This window comes from Chroicocephalus ridibundus, chromosome 8 (assembly GCF_963924245.1).
Source record: "Chroicocephalus ridibundus chromosome 8, bChrRid1.1, whole genome shotgun sequence".
Lineage (NCBI taxonomy): Eukaryota > Metazoa > Chordata > Aves > Charadriiformes > Laridae > Chroicocephalus > Chroicocephalus ridibundus.
Window position 1 is genome coordinate 31,222,289 of NC_086291.1, and position 20,063 is coordinate 31,242,351.

The window sequence follows — 20,063 nt, forward strand, 5'->3', positions numbered from 1 at the left end:
AAGGCGCAAGGCCGGGGGCTGTGGCCGGCAGCCCCCATCCCTCTCCTGCACGGTGATGGAGCCGCTCCGGCACCGAGGCTGCTACAAGGATGTGAGACATCGCAGGGGCCACCCACTCTCCACTTTTCCCTGCAAACAGGGCCGGCGGGGTGCCTGTGTCCCCCAGGGGGGGCCACGGCCAGCAGGCAGCCCGACGGGACTCTTGTAAGAACCTGCCGGAAGGGACAAGCAGGAGCAGCGGTTCCCAGAGCCGGTGTTTGCCTTGGCAGCCCCAGCCTCTGCGCCTTGCTTTCCAGACACCGAGCTCCTAGGGGGAATAGCTGGATGTCTAAAACCAGGCCTGGCAGCGGGGCTGGTATCTGGCTGGGGATATGGCAGCTCCCAGGGGTTGGGGGGTGTGGGATGGCCCGTGCCCCCACACTGCATTCCACCGGGCTGGGCTTTCCCACCAGCGCTGCCCCACTCAGGCAGTGCGCCTGCGCCAGGCTGGGGGGAACAGTGTCCCCTGCTGTGTCACATCCTTCCTTCTCTTGGTTTTCCACCTTGCAAAGCCAGGGAGGATCCCATCCCATCCCATCCCATCCCATCCCATCCCTCTGCAGGGCCAGCACAGCCTCCTACAAGTCCATCCCTGCTCACAGCCCAGGGAGCGGCCATGGCTTGTGCTGCACCAAGAGCAGCAGGGGCTTGGGCAACTCGGGCTGCTCTGTCTTGCCCCAGGAGGAGCCAGCTGGGACAGGAGCCTGGTGGCAGGGTCCCCACACTGTCCCGGGACTGGAGGGATGCTGCGTAGCACGCACAGCTTCTCCCACCTCCGCCCCAGAGCTGAGCCAAACAACGCATGTCTCCAAACCTTTATTGTCAGCAAATAACAAAAGTCAGCCCCACGGCGGCACAGGGAGCCCGGAGAGAGCTGGGTGCTGGCACCCCAGGGCTCAGTGCCCCAGGGACACCCCTGCACCAGCCCCCTCCCTGGCCGCCTGGGCAGCAGCAGGGGTGGGCGTGCACGGGGGGGGGGAACGGGTGAGACTGGGGGGGGGGGGACGGGGACGTGTCATTCTCCAAAGCGAGGGGCACATTTACAACTGCTTATAAATAAACAACAACAACGAGAAACCTCCGGCTCTGGGAAGCAGGCAGGCGTCCCACCACCGAGCCGCCAGCCCAATGCGCTCTGCCCTCCGAAGGTGGGGAGCAGCCCACTCCCCCCTCCCCCCAGGGCTGCGGCCACCGCGTGCCACCAGGCACAGGCTCTGCTGCCGTGGGGGACCAGGCTGGGGGGACCACCGACCCAAACCAGCCAGCAGAGCGGGTTGGGCACCTGCCTGGCTGCATGTACAGGGTGCAAGGATGGGGATGCAGGGAGGTGCCAGACCCTGCAACCCCAAGCGTGGCTGGGGTGGGATGTGGGCCCTGGGGAGAGCGAGAGCCAGGTCATGGAGCCCAGGAAGGGCAAGGAGAAGGGCGGTGCTGCCAGATGGGCCAGAGCCCTCAGGGGACACGCATGTCCCCAGCGGCTCGTGAGGAACAGGGCTGGGTGCCCTGACCATCAGCTCCCATCCCCAAGCGCCGTGGGATGCCTGCCCGGCTCCATCGCCCGCGGTGCAGAGGGCAGTTGGGAGCAACCTCCCATGGTGGGACTCCTGCCTCCCATGGTGGGACTCCTGCCACCACCGTCCCCCTGCTTTCAGCCCTTTGGGTGCCACCGGCTGTCCCCTGCAGGCAGTGACATCCCCGCTCTGCCACCTCTCACACTCGGGGGGGCTGGTGGGAGGGCTGGGGAGGGCAGAGCGCATTGGGAACCACCAGAGACACCTTCTACCTTTGCTTTTAAACACTGAAGCTTATATTAGAGACTATGATATATAACCCAGGCGGGCAGGGCCGTCCTGCCCGGAGTAGAAACAGCAGAGAGAGCACAGGTCCGTGGCCAGCCTGGCGAGGGTCTGCTCCGGCTGTGAGCAGGAGGTTAGTACGGGGGGGCACAGAGCGGGCGGCCGGGCAGGGGGACACCGTCTAGGGCTGGTTCTTTGCCTCGGGGTCTTTGTCGTAGATGTAGCTTCCCACAGCTCCGGTGTTGACGCCTGCACAGGGTGGGGAGATGCAAGAGGGTGAGGACGTGGGTGGGAAGGTGGCACGCTCCAGGGAGATGTCCCTTCTGGGCAGTGGCCTGAGCATCGAGAGCAGTAGCCCCGGTGGGGCATGTGCCCCCGGACCAGCTCCCCACCCCACGCACCCCCCAGGCACTCACCCTTGGGCCCGAAGAGGATCCCGTAGCAGGGCTTGTGGCAGTATGGCTGTCCGTCATGCTGTGCAGGGCAGAGGGAGAATCATAGAGTCTTCATGGTTGGAAAGGACCTTTGAGATCATCGAGTCCAACCATACCAGGTCACCCGGGGTGGGGAAAGGCCGGTCCCCAGGACACGTCCCCCTGGCTGGGCACCTCTCCCACCCCGCGCATCCCCAGCAGACAGCTGCACCCCAGCACCTCTGGGCTGCAGGGGCTGCCACGCCGGCACGACACGGCACAGCTCAGCCAGGACATGTCACGCCAGCATCCCCCATGCGCGATGCCCGGGGATCTCGGGGCCAGGACATCCTTACCTCGGCGTGGCCCCCCGGGGTCAGCGTCTTGCTGCAGCGCTCGCAGCGTAGGCAGGGACGGTGCCAGTCCTTCCCCAGCGAAGTCACCTTCTCGGCTAGAGCGGGGACAAGGAGGGAAGGTCATGCCGGCCCCCCAGCACACATGCCGAGGGCGAAGCAAGCCCTGTGGGCACATCACCTCTGCGTACAAAATCCCAAGGCAGCCCTGTGCACCCCAGTCTCCCGCATCTCTCCCACCCCTCTGCTGCCCCACAGGTGACAGAGTGTGGCCAAGGACAGCTATGAAGCCCACGCCACCCACCTGGGAGGGGACAGCAGGGGACAGGATGCACCCAGGAGCTCCTCCAAGAGGACCCATCCCTGTAGGCTCCTCAGGCACATCCCTCTCTGCCCCCCAACCCCACCTCTGAGCCAAAACCCCCTCCCCCAGCCCCTCTGTGTGCCCCACGGGTCCTGCATGGAGCCCCTGCACTGTGGGGATGTGCCACCCCAGGGCACGCACCCACTGCCTGCTCGCCACCTTACCAAAGTAGACTCTCTTGCCGCAGCGCGGGCACATGTTGGGCTCCCCGGTGAAGGTGGTGACACTGGAGGCTGGAAGGAGACAGGTCAGGGGTGTGGGAAGCGAAGGGACATCTCAGCCAGGACACGTGGGTGCGGAGGACCCCATACACATGCCCTGCACCCCACACCATCACCAAATGTGTCCAGTTCTGGCCTCCTTGGTTCAAGAAGGACAGGGAACTGCTGGAGAGGGGACAGCAAAGGGCTACCAAGATGATGAGGGGACTGGAACACCTCTCTCATGAAGAAAGGCTGAGGGATTTGGGTCTCTTCAGTCTGGAAAAAAGACGACTGAGGGGGGATCTTATCAATGCTTATCAATACTGAAAGGGTGGGTGTCAGGAGGATGGGTCCAGGCTCTTCTCAGTGGTGCCCAGCGACAGGACAAGGGGTAACGGGCACAAACTTGACCATAGGAAGTTCCATCTCAACGTGAGGAGTAACGTCGTTCCTGTGAGGGTGGCAGAGCCCTGGCACAGGCTGCCCAGAGAGGTGGTGGAGTCTCCGTCTCTGGAGACATTCCAAACCCGCCTGGACATGTTCCTGTGCCACCTGCTCTGGGTGACCCTGCTCTGGCAGGGGCTTGGACTGGATGATCTCCAGAGGTCCCTTCCAACCCCCGCCATTCTGTGAGTCTGTGAAACACAGTGGCTCTGGACCAGCTGAGCACCATGGCAGAGGGCCAGGCTGCCCGTCCTGCCCTGCCCCTCACCTTTGCTGGGTCCCTTGGGGGGTGCCGCGTTGACCTTCCTCTCCTCCACCTTCACCGGGTGCTCGATGGGTCCCGGGGCAGTCTGCCCCTCGATCTGCGGCTTCTCATAGATGTAGGACCCAGCACCACCAATGTTCACCCCTGCAAGTGGGGCAGAGAGAGGTTGCGGTGGGCTGGGAGCACAGGAGGTCTCCATCCTCCCCCCAGCCCCCCGTCCCACCTCCCCTGGCCCCGCTCAGCCACAGGGACACTGTAGACACCGCTGCGCCTCAGCCCCGGCTTGCTGTCTCCTGACTCAGGCTTTCTCCAGCCGCGTCTGGGATAGGAGAGCAACTCCACCTTCTGTTTGAATGGGAATTTGTTTTTGAAATATATAAAAAAAAAAAAAAAAAAAAAAAAAGGCGGCTGTCAGGCCGGATCCCTCCCTCATTCCCTCCCTTCAGCAGCAGCTCTCCTCTCCCTCTGCACAAGGGGGCAGCAGGGTTGGGACTGCAAAGTGCTGGTTGATGCTCAGCCCATGCCAGCCTGGCTCCTGGAGGCGGCTTTCAGGGCCATGGCTCCCCGCCAGCGGGGACTGGGGGGACCTGTACCCTCCGGCAGCCCTGGGCACGGCTGCACGGACACGGGGGCAGCACGGACGTACCTTTGGGGCCAAACAGCGTGGCATAGCAGGGCTTGTGGCAGAAGGGCTTCCCATCGTGCTGGGGAGAGAGGGGAGTGTTAGGATGCCGAGTGGCGACGACGGTTCCCTCTGGATCGCTTCCATGCCCACTGGTGTTCAGAGATCACCATGGCCGTGCCTACACCCCCCAAAAGGCACTCAGCCTGTGGGTCTGCCGGCGACGGCCTGACCTGACCCCTGCACTCGAGGGTTTCGCCTGCATCAAACACTCTGCACGGGGCTGGAGCACCAGCAGCCTGCGGCGCTTCAGCGGAGAGGCACCTCCAAGCCCTGCCCTGGCCAAGGGCCACCAAGACCTCAAGTATCGTGTCCAGCTCTGGAGCACTCAGCACAAGAAGGACATGGACCTGTTGGAACGGGTCCAGAGGAGGCCATGAAGTGATCCGAGGGCTGGAGCCCCTCTGCTGTGAGGACAGGCTGAGAGAGTTGGGGTTGTTCAGCCGGGAGAAGAGAAGGCTCCGGGGAGACATTACGGCAGCCTTCCAGTACCTAATGGGGGCCTATAGGAGAGATGGGGAGGGACTCTTTATCAGGGAATGGAGCAATAGGACAAGGGGCAACAGTTTCAAACTGAAAGAGGGGAGATTTTGATTAGATATTAGTAAGAAATTCTTTCCTGTGAGGGTGGTGAGGCAGTGGAAGAGGTTGCCCAGAGAAGCTGTGGCTGCCCCATCCCTGGAGGTGTTCAAGGCCAGGCTGGATAGGGCTTTGAGCAGCCTGGTCTGCTGGGAGGTGTCCCTGCCCAGGGCAGGGGATGGAACTGGATGATCCTTAAGGTCCCTTCCAACCTGAACCATTTTGTGATTCTATGCCCCAGCAACGCTTTGCCCATTAAGCATCCTGCGCGCAGTCAGGCCGTTACTAGGCACGCACACGCAGCACTGTGGCTTCCACCCTCCCCCTCCTCGCCTTGGCCCAAGATCAGAGGCCCCGTGTGGGCGCTGGTCCCAGCCCAGGCACTATCAGCCCTGCTATCGGCCGGGGGCGATTATCGCAGGAAGGCATGAAGCGGGGATAAGCCCCGGAGCTCCCCACAGCCGTTTCTCACGGGCCTGCGGGAACTGAGTTCCAGGAGAAAAGAAAGAGCATTTGTGGCGAGGGCAGAAGGGCTGCCATGCCACCGCCCCATGGGGAAAACCCCAACGGGACCCCGTCCTCAGGCCAAAAACCCAACCCCCCCCATCACTTCCATTCAGCTCTGAGCCCTGCTTCATGTCCCCCGTGCTCCTGCCCTCCATCCCCTCTCACTGCAAGGCAAAGACGCCTGGCCCCAGGCAGGCAGGGTGGCAGCTGAGCGGAAGCCATGTCCCTTCCCTTGCCACCCCGAGCGGTGCCGTGCCCAAGGCGAGGGCTGGCGGCGGCGGGGGGCACGGCTGGGGGGCGAGCAGGCGGCGGGCTGGGCAGCAGGCAGCTGCCAAACTCTGCAAGGCATAAATACCAGCGTGCTCGCAGTGTTACCATGCCGGAGGGGAGGGTAAACATTTAGCTGGTCTCCCCGCGACACCTTCCCAACCCAGACCAACATGCTGGCTTGAAAGGAGGGAGAAAAAGCAGGGAAGGGCCAAATCCTGCTGCCGGAGCAGTCGGTGGGGGCTTGGCTGCCATCCCCTTTGGGAGCAGAATCCAGCCTTATATGGAGAAGTAGCAAATGCCCAGGGCTTAACCTGGCCCGAAGCGCAGATCCACCCGCACAGCCCCATCCTCCCCGGCAGAACTGGCCCTGCTCCCCGCCACGGGCTGGTGGCAACCAGAACGGCTGTCCCTGCTGCCACCGCCTGCTCCCCAGCTGCGCTGCCTGCTTAAAACCGCGCTAAAGAGCTGGTGACACTCTGGCATGACAGGCACTGCGCAAAACCCAGGGCTCCATGTGTCACGCTGGGGTGACACAAGAAAAAACACAGTTGCTCCCAAGCCCCAGCAGCTGCCGCTGCCAGCACGGCACCCTTGTGCTCCCAAGCACTGGGCAGCCGCGGTGGCATCACACTCCAGAGCAAGCCCCAGGGCACCGAAAGCACCGGTGTCGAGCTAGCATCACCATGGCAACCAGCGTATCCCTGATTTTTGGTGTTTTTAACCACACCGCCATGCACCCGCACGCCTTCAAAGCCACCGCGATGCCCAAACAAGCCTGCCCGGTGCACGGAGCTGCTTCAAGTGCTTGCCAGGGCATGCCAAGACCCACCACAGGCTGCCTGGGAGCCCACACGGGGCTGGGCACCACACACGGTGCCAGCACCACTCTGTGGCTTGCCCAGCACCACGCATGACAGCTCTGGACCACCACGGGGCGCAGCATCTGAAGCCACAGCATGCGCTCCTGGGCTTGCGTGCCACAGGGACAGCCCATCCGCATGGCATCGGGTACCTGCCCCAGCCCGATTCCTGGGATTCCCCGTCTCTGAGGTGCTGGAGAGATCACCAGGCCCCCCCTGCATGGCACTGCATCTTCCCCCACCCCGTCCGCCCCCGCGGCTCTTACCTCAGCGTGCCCGCCCGGGGTCAGGGTCTTGTTGCAGCGCTCACACTTCAGGCAGAACTTGTGCCAGTCCTTGCCCAAGGAGGACACCTTCTCGGCTGCAGGGAACACGAGAAAGGGGTAAGCGACTGCCCAGCACCTGCAGAAACCCCTGGGGAAGCCAGGCTCCGGGCACCAACCGGGGGGGCCGCGCTTGGGATGGGGGCGCTGCTCAATGGTGTGCTGTGCAAATCAACCACGGTGCAGGCACCACGCTGCTGCAGGGACCACGCTGCTGCAGCCCCGCAAGGTCCCCGGGGCCATTTCAGGCCGTGGGCACAAACCTCCCCAGCCTCTGACCCCCCCCCAGCGCCGGCTCTGCCATCGCGCAGACCCCCTCTCCCACGCGCCACTCCAGCAACGGTAGCGTTTCCCTCCACGTCTATTTTTACCCGCCACCTTACCCAGCGTGACCCTGCTCCCATTCAAATATTTGGTGTTACCATGCCCACCCCGTTACTCATGCCTCCCCCGCGCACACCCAGCCTCTCGGGCTCTTGGGAGCCTTGGCCAGAGCTTCCCCCCCCGCTGCTGCTCCCAGGACACCCCCTTGCCCCCAGCCAGGAGGATGGGACAGGAAACATCCTCCAAGGATGGAGGTTTGGCACTGGAAAACACCCTTCCCTTGGGCGCGCGGGTGCTCGCCCCTCGCCCCCAGGCCAGGAACAGACGCAACGTGCAGATGGGTGCGCGGGTGCCACCCCTGCCTTCCCCCACCACCACCACCCTGCCAAGTGCCACGAACCTGCGGAGCAACCCGCTGCCGTCACTGAAAACAGTTTCAAAGCATCCGTGGGCAAATTTAGGGAAGGAAAATGCTTTGAGACCGGTTGCACCTCCTCCAGCTGGCCCCAAGCTGTACGTCTTCGGGAGCACCCCGGGAGGTAACACGGGCTGCCAGACCTCGTCCTGCATCCCCGGCCTCCTGCCATCCCCCCTCTCTCCCAGCTCCTGGGGGGCCGGGCGCTGCCCCGTCCCCCCCGCCGATTCCCATACACCCTTCCCTCTCCCCCACACATGTGCGGAGACAGCTGGAAAACAGCATGATCCCGTTAAAGCCACCGTAAAACTAAATCATAAGAGCCAAATAAAACATTTAACAAGCAAATAAAAGCGAAACCGGAGCCTGGCCCTGCTCTGCAAGAAGACCTCCTCCGTGACGGCGGGTTTCCCAGCCTTTTTTTCCCCTGAGGACCTCAGCAAATGTCACCTGTTTGCAGCAGGTCAAGATGGGGGTCAAGAGCTCCCCCAGGGCAGGTCCTGGCTTCCAGAGCCACCCTCCTCCCAAGGCAAACAGCTGCGTCCGGGGCACGCTGCGAGGCCAAGATAAGCCAAAACAACTGCCATCGCCACCCAAAAAGCGGGGTGGCAGAGGAGGGTAGTGCGAGGGGGCAGAGCCAGAGCCACTTCACCGGGGTGCAGGGGAGAGCCCCCAGAGCAGCCCCAAGCAAGTGCGTGGAGGACGGGCTCGGGGAACCAGCCTCAGCACCTCCAAACCGACCTCCTGGTGATGCCATGAGTGAGCCCAGATTGGACCAAACCCCAGGCGGGAGCAGATGGCAGGGGGAAGGGATGCCCCGCCACAGCCAGGGCTCTGTGCCCGCCTGCTCAAAGCCCCCAGGGCAAATCCCTGCTGGGGCCACCAAGCCCGGGGGCTCGGGAGGGCTCCTGCATCCCCAGCCTCTCGCAGCGGGCACCTGCCCTCCCCTGCCTCTGCAGCCCTCGCCTGCCCCAGGGCGCACAGCTCACAGCCCCCCCAGCGCTCCCCAAAAGTGAGGGGGACGCAGAGGTCCCAGCAGCCCGCTGCCTTGGGGCTGTCGGGTGAGCCCTGCGTTCCCCCCACATGCTTCCCCAGCCCTCCCCGGCAGGAACGGGTGCCTCCCTGGGGCGGCCAGGGAGGGCAAGGGGAGCCTGATGGTCTGCAAGCCGAGGCAGGGGCTCGGGGCCAAAGGGCCGCTGGGCTCTGTCACAGCAGATGTGCGGCCAGGCCGGTCCGCGCTTCGGCTGCATCACCCCCGGCTCCCCCCGCCGTCACGGCCCCGGGGACAAAGCAAGGAGGAAACTCCCAGCGGTTGTTTTCCGGAGGCCATTGGAATTACAGCCGGCCACAGCCCACACCAGCTCCTTCCTGCCCCCACGAGATGGGATGCCCCCCCCAAACCCCCGCTCTGTAATATTTCAGGCAGCTGTAAATCCCTGCTGCTCCCTGATGAATGCACCCCCCCGCCAAGGTGTCCTTTGGCCACGAAGAGCAAGAGGGACCTCGCCAGCACCCGCAGCCCCGGCAGGGCACAGGGCAGGAGGTGGCCCGGGGCACCATCCTGCTCGCAGGGCACGGGGACATCCTGGGAACCACAGGGGCTGCCCCTTGCCCATGGGTGGAAATGCCACGCAGAGGTTGCTCAGGCATCCTCTGGCTGCAAACAAGGGCTCGGGGGGGGGGGCCACAGCAGGGCGGGACAGCCGGGACAGTTTTCCAGGCGGCATTGTTCGCGCTGAGCAGAGGAAGCAGCTTGGAGCCACCCCAGCCCATTTCCAGGGCAGCGGCATCCCGTCCGCGCTGGCCCATAAATCACTGCCGAGGGAAAGCACCAGCGCCCAGACTTCCTGTCACCCGGCCACATCTGCTCCGCTGTTGCATCAGCTCCAGAGGAGAAGTCCCTGCCCATGTCCTCCCGCCACGGCAGAGACCCCCAGGCAGCTGCTGGGGGAAGCCCCGCTCCGCACCATGACCCGACACGTTGGGAAGGGATGCCCACGTCCTCTCAGCATCACACCGAACGCAGGCACGATCCCACACCTACACACTCAGCCCGTGGCAAGATCACAGAATCATAAAACAGTCTCTGTTGGAAAGGACCTTGAAGATCACCCAGTTCCACCCCCCTGCCCTGGGCAGGGACACCTCCCACCAGACCAGGCTGCTCAAAGCCCCATCCAGCCTGGCCTTGAACACCTCCAGGGATGGGGCAGCCACAGCTTCTCTGGGCAACCTCTTCCAGTGCCTCACCACCCTCACAGGAAAGAATTTCTTCCTAATATCTAATCTAAATCTCCCCTCTTTCAGTTTGAAACCGTTACCCCATTTCCTATCACTACACCCCCTGATAAAGAGTCCCTCCCCATCCTTCCTGTAGCCCCCTTTGGGTACTGGAAGGGGCTCTAAGGTCTCCCCGGAGCCTTCTCTTCTCCAGGCTGAACAACCCCAACTCTCTCAGCCTGTCCTCACAGCAGAGGGGCTCCAGCCCTCTGAGCATCTTCATGGCCTCCTCTGGCCCCGCTCCAACTGGTCCATGTCCTTCTTGTGCTGGGGGCTCCAGAGCTGGATGCAGTACTCCAGGTGGGGTCTCACCAGAGCGGAGCAGATGGGCAGAATCACCTCCCTTGACCTGCTGGCCACACTTCTTTTGATGGCTCCCCTCAAGATGCTCCCCTCAAGTCCACCAAATTTAAACCATCCATGCAGCTTCCCCCAGGGAGGGCAGAGCTAAGGGCACTCAGCTGCAGGAATTTGGCCTCCACCAAATGTGCGTGACTCGGGGTTTGCTTGCCCTGGATTACCCGCCTTGCCATGGGTGAGCAACCGAGTGCCGTCCCTGCGGAGGAGAGGTGAAGGCCCGGCCGGGTGCAGGACGTAGCCGTGGGGTGGATTCGCACTGTGCAGGGGGTGCAGCCCGCGCCGATGAAGCCAGAGCCAGGGAAAACCAGAGGCAAGGAGCAGGAAAGCGCCGGTGGGGGCTGCTGAGACAGACAGCCTGCTCCGCGGGCTCTGCGGCAGCCCCACCCTGGAGACAACGCAGCTCATCCCATAATTACCTGCCGTGCCCGGGCAAGGCAGCTGGCGCGGGCCAGAGGTGGGAGCATCTTGTTGGGGTGGGAAGGGAGCATCCCTCCTCCCAGCCCCAGCGCCGGGGGCTGCACCGAGCCGGCTCCGGGCCCTCATACAGGTATTTCCATGGCCTGACGTCAGCGCTGCTTCCAGCCCGGGGCTTATTCAGCAAAAACAAGCGTAGACCATGGCCGCGTCTCTGCGAAGGGCTGGGCTGCGCCCCACGCATCCCACCGCAGCCCCGGGAGGGCGCGGGGAAGGGCTGATGAAGCCCAGCCCAGCCGTAAAGATGCCAAATCCCCACAGGGACCCCAGCGACCAGGTGGCCCTGGAGGAGAGGGATGCTGTCAGACCCACCGCAGATGTGCTTCAAAGCAGTCGCGGGCACAAAAGAATGAATAAAAGAGAAGAGCGCAGGGAAAGGAGCCCGGTAAATGCCTGAAAACAAAGCTGAGAGCCCAGGCAGTGGCAGCCCAGTCCCGTCCCCTCCCCAGCCTCTTGCAGCGCGGCCAGGAGATGGAAAAGGCGGAGGGATGGCTTGAGGAGCTCCTGCCATGCCGTGCCACCAGCCGCAATGCCCCCCCCAGCCCCCCGGGAAGGGTCCGCTCTGCCTTCCCACCACCCTGTCCCCTCCTGCCCTCCTCAGGCACGGCCAGGCAGCGCCTCTCCCCCCCCCCGTCCCACAGCCCGCCCCGACGGTTACGCCACGCTGTGATTTTCTGGCCAAGACGTATATATTTAGCTCCTCCGCAGCAAGGCGAGGCGAGCCCTCCGGCCCCGAGCCGCTGGCTCGCTGGGCTGCCTCCAAGAGCGCAACAAAGCCAGCTCAGTACAGCCTCACCGGAGCCGGGCTGGGAGAATGAGGAATACCCCACGTGGGGGGAGGTCCTGCTTCCCGAGGCTTCACTTCCAGCCAACTGGGGAGGTTCCCGCTCTGGTTCATGGGGCCAAGGCAGCACCCAGCAAGTGCCCCTCCATTTTCCATGGGGCTGCTGTCCTTCATCCAGCAGCGTCCCCACGAGATAAGAGTCACAGAATCACCCAGGTTGGAAGGGACCTTTCAGGTCATCGAGTCCAACCATCAGCCTAACTCTGACAAAACCCATCACTAAACCATGTCTCTAAGCACTGCGTCTGCCCGGCTTTTAAACACCTCCAGGGATGGTGCCTCAACCACTTCCCTGGGCAGCCTGTCCCAAGGCTTGATAACCCTTTCAGTGTAAAAAGTTTTCCTAATATCCAGTCTAAACCTCCCCTGGCACAACTTGAGGCCGTTTCCTCTTGTCCCATCGCCTGTTCCTTGGGAGAAGAGACCGACCCCCCCTGGCTACCCCCTCCTTTCAGGGAGCTGTAGAGAGCGAGAAGGTCTCCCCTCAGCCTCCTTTTCTCCAGGCTGAACACCCCCAGCTCCCTCAGCCGCTCCTCACCAGACTCGTGCTCCAGACCCCTCACCAGCTCCGTTGCCCTTCTCTGGACCCGCTCTAGCACCTCAATGATTCCCTCCGGCTCCGAGGCCGGGCAGCTTGACCACGGCTGCACTGGGAGAGGGTCAGCAGCGTTTCCTGCCAGGCAGTGGGTTCAGCCAGGGCTGAGCCCAAGAAATCAGCCACTTTCTTGCTGACCGCATGCAGGCGGGACCCCCAGGCAGGTGCAGCCCTCCTCTCCCCCACGGCGAGGGGCAGAGCGGCCGGCGGAGAGCCGGGGCACGGGCAGGCACATGAGCAACTCCCCTCCCTGGGTAACGGCTGATCCAGAGCACGATGTTCCTCCTGCGCCCTGAGATACCATCTCTGGCGGGCAGCGCGGGGAGGATGAGACAGTTTCCTGGCCCGTGTCAGCGGGAGCGGGACTGGGAGACACGCTGGAGCAGCCAAGCCTGTCCAAGGGCCCCTCCAGCCCCACGGCTCCTCACCTCCCCAGCCTGCTGGCCACGGGGCACAACCAGCTCCAAGCAGGGTTTGGCCCAGGGCTGTGGGAAACACAGTGTGAACAGAGACAGCAGCGGAAGAGGATGCTCAGCACCTCCCCGGGGGCCGCAGCACCGGTGCCCCCCAAGCAGCAAGTGCACAGCAGGCTGGTGGAAGAGCTCTCCCCACCCGCGTGCCAGGACGTCTCCCCCACCATCGCCTCCCTGGTTGCGTCAGCAACTTGGTCGCTTATGGCCAGCAGGTGGAGGGAGGTGATTCCGCCCCTCTGCTCCGCTCTGGTGAGACCCCACCTGGAGTACTGCATCCAGTTCTGGAGTCCTCAGCACAAGAAGGACATGGACCTGTTGGAGCGGGGCCAGAGGAGGCCACAAAGATGCTCAGAAGGCTGGAGCCCCTCTGCTGTGAGGACAGGCTGAGAGAGTTGGGGGTGTTCAGCCTGGAGAAGAGAAGGCTCCGGGGAGACCTTAGAGCCCCTTCCAGTACCCGAAGGGGGCTACAGGAAGGATGGGGAGGGACTCTTTATCAGGGGGTGTAGTGATAGGAAATGGGGTAACGGTTTTACACTGAAGAAGGGGAGATTTAGATTAGATATCAGGAAGAAATTCTTTCCTGTGAGGGTGGTGAGGCAGTGGAACAGGTTGCCCAGAGAAGCTGTGGCTGCCCCATCCCTGGAGGTGTTCAAGGCCAGGCTGGATGGGGCTTTGAGCAGCCTGGTCTGGTGGGAGGTGTCCCTGCCCAGGGCAGGGGGTTGGAACTGGATGGTCTTTAAGGTCCCTTCCAACTCAAACCATTCAATGATTGTATGATTCAGGGCCTCCCAGCCCACTGGCAGGAGCGATGGGCACCACCACCCACCTCAGCTGAAAGCGGCACCACGGCACATGCTCCAGGCTCCGTATTTGATTGCAACACTGCAGTGACAGATTTTCCATTACCTCTTGCTTGGGCGTTCCTGCTCCGCCTTTCCTTGCCTTTCCTCTCCAGCCCCATCACCTCACCTCTCCCCATCCCTGTTGCTCCTGCCAGGGACAGGGAGGGAGGATGGGAACACTAGGAGCTCTGCCCGAGACCTGCCCAGGACCGGAGACGTGGCTGCAGAGCTCTAAAACAGGACACCAAACGGAGTCGCTCTGGACCAGCCGGGCTTGCAGAGAGCTGCCTGCCAGCCCCGAGCCTCCAGCACCCACAGCCCTGGGGGCACCGCAGCTCCCGCAGGCTGGTGGCACGGGGAGAGAAGGGCACCCAGGCTGGCCAGCACAAACCCCTTGCGGGCACATCCACGTGGATCCCTGTGTCCCACAGCTCCCTGCTCACAAACAGGCACACGAGATGCCAGCACCGCAGCGTGTAGGAGCCCCAGCAGCTCCAGCAAAGAGCAAGGGGACCCAGACCTCGCACCATCCCATCCCGCCCTCCCACGGATAACTTTCTGTAGCTCACGCTATTTTCCTGAGGGAAAAGAGCTAATCAGCCCTGTCCTTCAGCTTCCCACAGAGGCATCCCCCCCCGCCATCCCCAGCAGGGCCCTGCGCTGAGAGCAGGGAACCGGTGCATCCTTAGTTACCATCCTGCGAGGTCCACGCAACGCTCTGAGAGCCATGTGGGCGCAGGCAGGTACCCAAGGAGCCCAGCCAGCCTTCGTGCCGGCAAGCCAGGGGCCGTGCCGACCACACTTGAAGAGCCGCTTAGTTTGTTAGGGACGGCTGTCATCGAAATAAAGCCCTCTCCTGCCCGGCCACTGCCGGGCCACCGTCTCCCAACAGCCCGTGCCCGGAGCCAAGGACAGCGGTTACTCATTAATTGCAAGAGCAGCTTCTGCAGCTTGGATTTCTGCTGGGAGGGCACCCCCCGCCTTGCTGCGCCCCATGTCCGGCTACACCCCCCTCCTCCAGCACGCTCGGGACACCGGTGCCGGCTGTGGCCCCCCCTGAGCACACCGGGCTTGCACCCCCCTCCTTTCCCAGCTGGATGTGTCCCTGTCCTTGATCCCCCTCCAAATTGTCCCCGGAGAGCGGCCTTGCTGTCCCAGCTGCTGGCACAGACAGGACAAACCCTGGGGCTACCCATGTGCTTTTGGGATGCCCCTTCCCAAAGAAACAGAGCAGCAGCCCCCCCGCCGGCCCTCCGACACCCAGAGAGCTCCCCAAAAGCCGCCCCGCCGCACGTGCGCTTGCCGCATCCCCGGGGCTTTCGCCTGCCTCGCGCTTGGGATGGGAAAACAGGAAACCCCCCGCCGCCGCCATCCCCCGCAGTTCCCTGGGAAGAGAGGACAGGAGGCGGAAAGGCTTGGCCAGGGCTCCCGGCGACCCTGCAAAACTCATTTGAGGCTAGTGATGCAAAAAGGGGAGCTGGGGAAAAGCACGGCTGTTTGGCTGCAGGCGACGCTGGTCCCTCCGGCGCTTCCTGCCAGGAGAGAGAATCCAACCCCAACCCACCGCCACCTGCCAGCGTGGGATGGGAACCAGCCCCGGCAGCGCTGCTCCCCCGGTTAAACGTTCGCTTCATCCCTCCGGCCTCCCCAAAGCAGGAAAAGTTAGCCCCAGCCGCTCCTGGAAACAATGTCACAGACCTCAGTCTGCTTTGAGAAAAGAAAAAAAAAAAAATAGAAAAAAAGCCAGAAAACTATTTTTATATTTCCCTGTGCTTTTTAAAGGAAAAAAAGCTCATTCTGCAGCTCAGGAAACGCCCACATCCTCCTGACTGCGCAGGGAGGAGCCCGCTGGATTTTTCCAGGGAGCATGAAGCAACAGGCAGGCTGGAAATGAGTTTTCCATGGGTACCCGCCGCTGTTGGCGTTGGTCAGCCGCACAAGGCACCGCGCGGGGCCGGGAACGGGACGCAGTGGCATTTCTCACACATGACCCACGGCTGCAATCCCAGGCATTCGGGAAGTCGAGAGTCGCCAGCGTTCATTCAGCGCAGGCGAAGAGCGCTCCCGAACAAGCGGGGCTTTATGAATCACCTCCCCGCTAAGCTCCGGGCCGGCCGAGGAATTCACAAGCGTTAACCAAACCCCGGGCGCAAGCGCTCCCATCGCCTTCCCGCCTCCCGTCGGGAGGAAACCCCTGGAGCCGCGTCCCCGAAAGGCGGCTCACAGGTCGCACCCAGTTTCTGTGCATTAAATAAACGGACCTGGGTTTATTCTGCCGGAGCCTGGGCAGTTCCTCAAGGAAAAGCTCAAGGCATCAGCAAGGACATGCTCCAGCCTATCTCAACTCCGAGCACGGAGAAGTTTTGGGCTCGCTCCTGTTTTGACTCACCCCCCGATCTCTCTTAGGGGCAGCAGGGACCACACGGCCCATGGTGTGATGGGGGCTGCCATTCCCCCTGCGGCCAGGTACCTTCCGCAGGGGGATAGAACAGGAAAGCCGAGGAGCAGCAGAGACCTGGACATGGACCACTACACCTACAGACACCCACCGGGGGAGAGAGAGAGCCAACACGCAGCTGGGGGCAGGGGGTACAGCATCGCACCCCCCCAAACCACATCCCCAAAAGACCCACAGGTCCCCCAGCACGCGGGGAGAGAGAAAGAGAGCGGGCACCGCTGGGGGCTGGCGCTTCACCTCCCAGCACAGCCTGGCTACCGCTGGCAGCGAGGCGGGGGTCCCCGAGCCCGGCCTCGGCCCCCCCACGCAGGGCAGGCTCGTCCCCAGGGCGAGAGGAGCGACTCCGACCCCGGGCCAGTGCCCAGCTGGCTGGACAGACACACTATTTTCTGCTTAAAAAGGAAAAGATTCACACAAGGAAAGACATCCAAGGGGCTGAGCCCTTCCTACCCCCACGCAAATAGGTTTATTTAAAGGAGGAAGAGAGCAAATTCCTATTTCTCTGTGTTTACTTGGAGATGGCCGGAAAGGAATGAAAGCACCAATGCCTCCAACGCCCAGGCACCATCAGGACCCTTTGGTATTTCTCCACCAAACAACCGTCCTGAGGCAGCGGGGGCTGGACCCTGGAGCACCACAGGGAGGGGGGGCAGGCAGGCAGCCCCAGGCCAGGCCAGCTGGACTCTGTGGCCAGCAGGTCCTGGGAGGCAGCTCGGACTGGGGCGCTGCATCTGTCCCCAGGGCCACACTGAGCCTGCAGCACAGCCCCGAGGAAGCCCACCCCAAGGATGCCCACCCCGAGGATGCCCAAGCCGAGGCAGGGTCACCCCCCCGCAGGGGGACAGCGGGCTGGGACACGCTCCTGGAGGAGCGGCGGTGAGGCACCAGGGCAGGGGATCGGCCCTCTCTCCCACCTCCGCCCTCGGCATCTCCCGCAACCCGGGCGACGACACGCACCCCGGGATGCCCAACGGGAGACACCCCAGCCCCGGTTCCCAGAGATCCTGACCGGCCACAACCCCAAGCAGGGCCCTGGGAGACCTGCAGGGACTCGCTGCTGCCCCAAAGCCGGCCTGGGCATGCCGAGATGGACCTCTGAGCCCAGACGCTGCCTTTGAAAAAGTCCCGGAGAAACCCCAAAACCATTCATTAGCTCACACACCCCCCCCCGCCCCCGGGAGCAGCCCGCCGGGGGCTGGGTGAGAGGCGAGGTGGGGAGGGTGAGCGGCACACCTGGAGCGAGGTTTGCAGGGAATGGGAACAAATTGGCTGGGAGAAGGTTTTGTTTGCACCTGCCACCGCCTGCTCCACCGCACCAAGAGAAACACACGCTCACCACCCCCCCAGCTCATGGCAGCCCCCTGTCCGTGTCGGATGGGCTGGGTTCCCCTATGACCCAAGCCGGTGGGGACAAGGGGACGTGAACCCCCACCCCAGCACCAAAACAGCCTGCGAGCGCGCACACACACACACCACCCGCCCCAACCAGCGCTCCTCACCCCCTGTTTCACCTCCTCAGCCCAGGGAGCAGGGGAGGGTGCCCGGGACCCCCCTGCCACCCGCACCCCCCGTGTCCCCCGCCCCGGGGACAACCGACAGCATCCCCCAGCACGACGGGGGTTCGGAGGCGGGGGGGCAGAGCAGAGGGGCCGCAGCCGATGCCGGGGGCTGGGGGGGTGGTCCAGGGGCGAAGCAGCTGGTGCCAGGGAGGGGGGGCTCTGGGTGCGCCCCGCCGGGGACCCGCGGCCGAGCGGGGACCGGGGGATGCGCCGGGCGTTGGGGAGGGCGGCCCCAGGGACACACCCCGGCGCCGGGAAGGAGAAGAGGAGCCGGGGATGCACCGGGGCTTGGGGAAGGCGGGGACGAGCGGCGGGGTTTGGGGAGGGGGGAAGGACCGGGGATGGTGCCGGGGATGCGCCCCTTCTCGGGGAGGGGGCTGCGGGGCCGGGCCCCGGGGATGCGCTCACCGAAGTAGACGGTCTTGTCGCACTTGGGGCACTTGGATGCCATGGCGGGGGAGCGGAGCGCAGCCGAGCCGTGCCGTGCCGAGCAGAGCCGTGCCGAGCCGTTCGCCCCGCTCCGCCCGGCCCCCGCCCACTGGCCCCGCCGCCGCCACCGCCCGGGCGGGGGGGGGCCGGGGCGGGGCTGCCCGCCGAGCCTCTGCCCGGCTCGGTGCGGCACAGCCCGGCCCCCCCCGGTAACGGCGGCGTCTCCAGCGCGGCAGGTGCACGGTCCCGGCCGGCGGAGCCCCCCCGCCCGGGCTAACCCCACCCCCCCCCCCCCCCGGTAATTCTTCCCGGGTAAAAATTAAAAAGGTTGCAAATTAAGCCGGGGGAGCTGTGGGTTGTTAATCAGCTCGTTGCCCGGTCCCCTGCGGCGCACGCCCGAGCAGCGGTGCCACCTCGAGTCCCGCATCCCCACGGGCTGGCACCGACCCCCGGCACCAGCCGGTCCCATTGCCACGGCCCCCGGGAGAGACGGTGCGAGCACAGGAGCCATCTCGCCCCCTCTTTTAGGGACAGTGGGGCGTCTGGGGGGGTGCTCTCAAACTCGGGGCGCACGCACACAGCCCTGCGCGGTGGGAGAGACGGAGTGCGCAGCTGCAGAGGGGCGCACGGCTGGCTGCTGTGGTCTTTTGGGGTGGCAGATGGGTGTCTGAGGAAGCCCAGCGCCAAATGCGCCGGCCAAGAGACCACCGGCTGCATCCTGACAGCAGCCGCCCTCGGAGAGCCTGGCCCCGGTGCAGGGGCACACACGGCCACGGCGCTGCGGGAGCGGGTTTGGTGGGAGGGTGGCAGGGTGGGATGGAGGGCGCAGGGGCTGGCGGTGCGTGCAGAGGGGGCCGACAGCAGCCCCCCGGCCACGGGAAGCGCCGTGCCTGCGCCGGGTATTCTTAGCCACATTTTTTCCGGATGGGGTAACCGAGAAACCCAGATTAAGTAGCCGGGACAACAGGCCTGATACGGGAGACCTTGGCGGGGGGACGAGGGCGAGAGGCCCTGGGGGAGCAGAGATAGCGGTGAGGGCAGGCGGGCCAGAGGAGGGAGGAAGGCACGTCGCCCGGTGGCCTTGCTGGCACGGCATGGCACGCATGGCACGGCGTCACGGGGCAGCGCTGCCCATCACGGGCACGCCGTGCTCCCGGGATGTGAGGTGAGGCTACTGGTCCCGGGGCCAGCCCCAGCACGTGGGCTCAGGCATCTCCCAAACCATCTGCCAAGCGAGCAGACGCACTGGCTGCCCCAGCGCCCTCAGCCCTTCCCCGCCATGACCCTGCTCCGCCAGCACAGGCCGCCTTGCCACAGCGCCCAGCAGCCCCCCTGGTTCCCGGCGCCATTTTGCTCCGTTGCCATGGAAACGCCCATGTCAAAAAATCCCTCTGGCTGCTGCTGCCGCCGCTGCCGCTGCGAAGGGATGGATGCTCAGGGAGCCATGAAGCAACGCCGAGGCGGGAGCAAGCTTCGCCCGCTCTAAAGGGTGCCCCATGGTGGGGTGCAGACCCCCCGCACCACGGGAAGCCCCTCTGTGCCCGGATGGCGGCATCCTGCACCACGGGGCTGCTGCGGGCGGCGGGTGCCGGGGAGGGGGGTGCTCAGGGGAGGCCAGCGGGACACCAGGGCCCTTGGCTGGGGTGCTCCGGGGGGCTGCAGCCCTGCACCGCGGCCCCCCAGGCAGGGGTCGGGTGCGGGTAAACAGGAAATCTGCCGCTCCCGCAGCGAACTCCTTGCATTATTCATCAGCCGGCAGCCTGGCTCTCCTCCGCCGCCATTGTCATCTAATTCCTCCTTTCTCTGCCGGCAGCTGGTGCGGCTGCCAAGCTCCTGCCTGTCCCCAGGCACAGAGACGGCACCGGGAAGGGAACCCAGGGCTCCAGGGTGGGATGGGGTGACCCATGGGGCC

At 64.3% G+C, this 20,063-nt stretch overlaps 1 protein-coding gene across 2 annotated transcripts; it reads right to left on the minus strand.

Moving 5' to 3' along the window:
• Positions 1–840: 840 nt before the first annotated feature.
• On the minus strand, positions 841–18,294 carry CRIP2 (cysteine rich protein 2). Of its 2 annotated transcripts, none has more exons than XM_063343875.1 (8): positions 18,131–18,294; positions 7,042–7,136; positions 4,524–4,581; positions 3,881–4,021; positions 3,130–3,198; positions 2,605–2,699; positions 2,252–2,309; positions 841–2,084 (listed from the first exon to the last, which is right to left on the minus strand). In XM_063343875.1, exons 1-8 carry the CDS (start codon positions 18,171–18,173, stop codon positions 2,017–2,019), a joined length of 627 nt encoding a protein of 208 aa, XP_063199945.1. In that variant the 5' UTR covers positions 18,174–18,294; the 3' UTR covers positions 841–2,016. The 2 variants fall into 2 exon arrangements, with proteins under 2 accessions (XP_063199945.1, XP_063199943.1); XM_063343873.1 differs by lacking the exon at positions 18,131–18,294 and adding an exon at positions 7,823–8,075.
• Between the last annotated feature and the right edge of the window lie 1,769 nt (positions 18,295–20,063).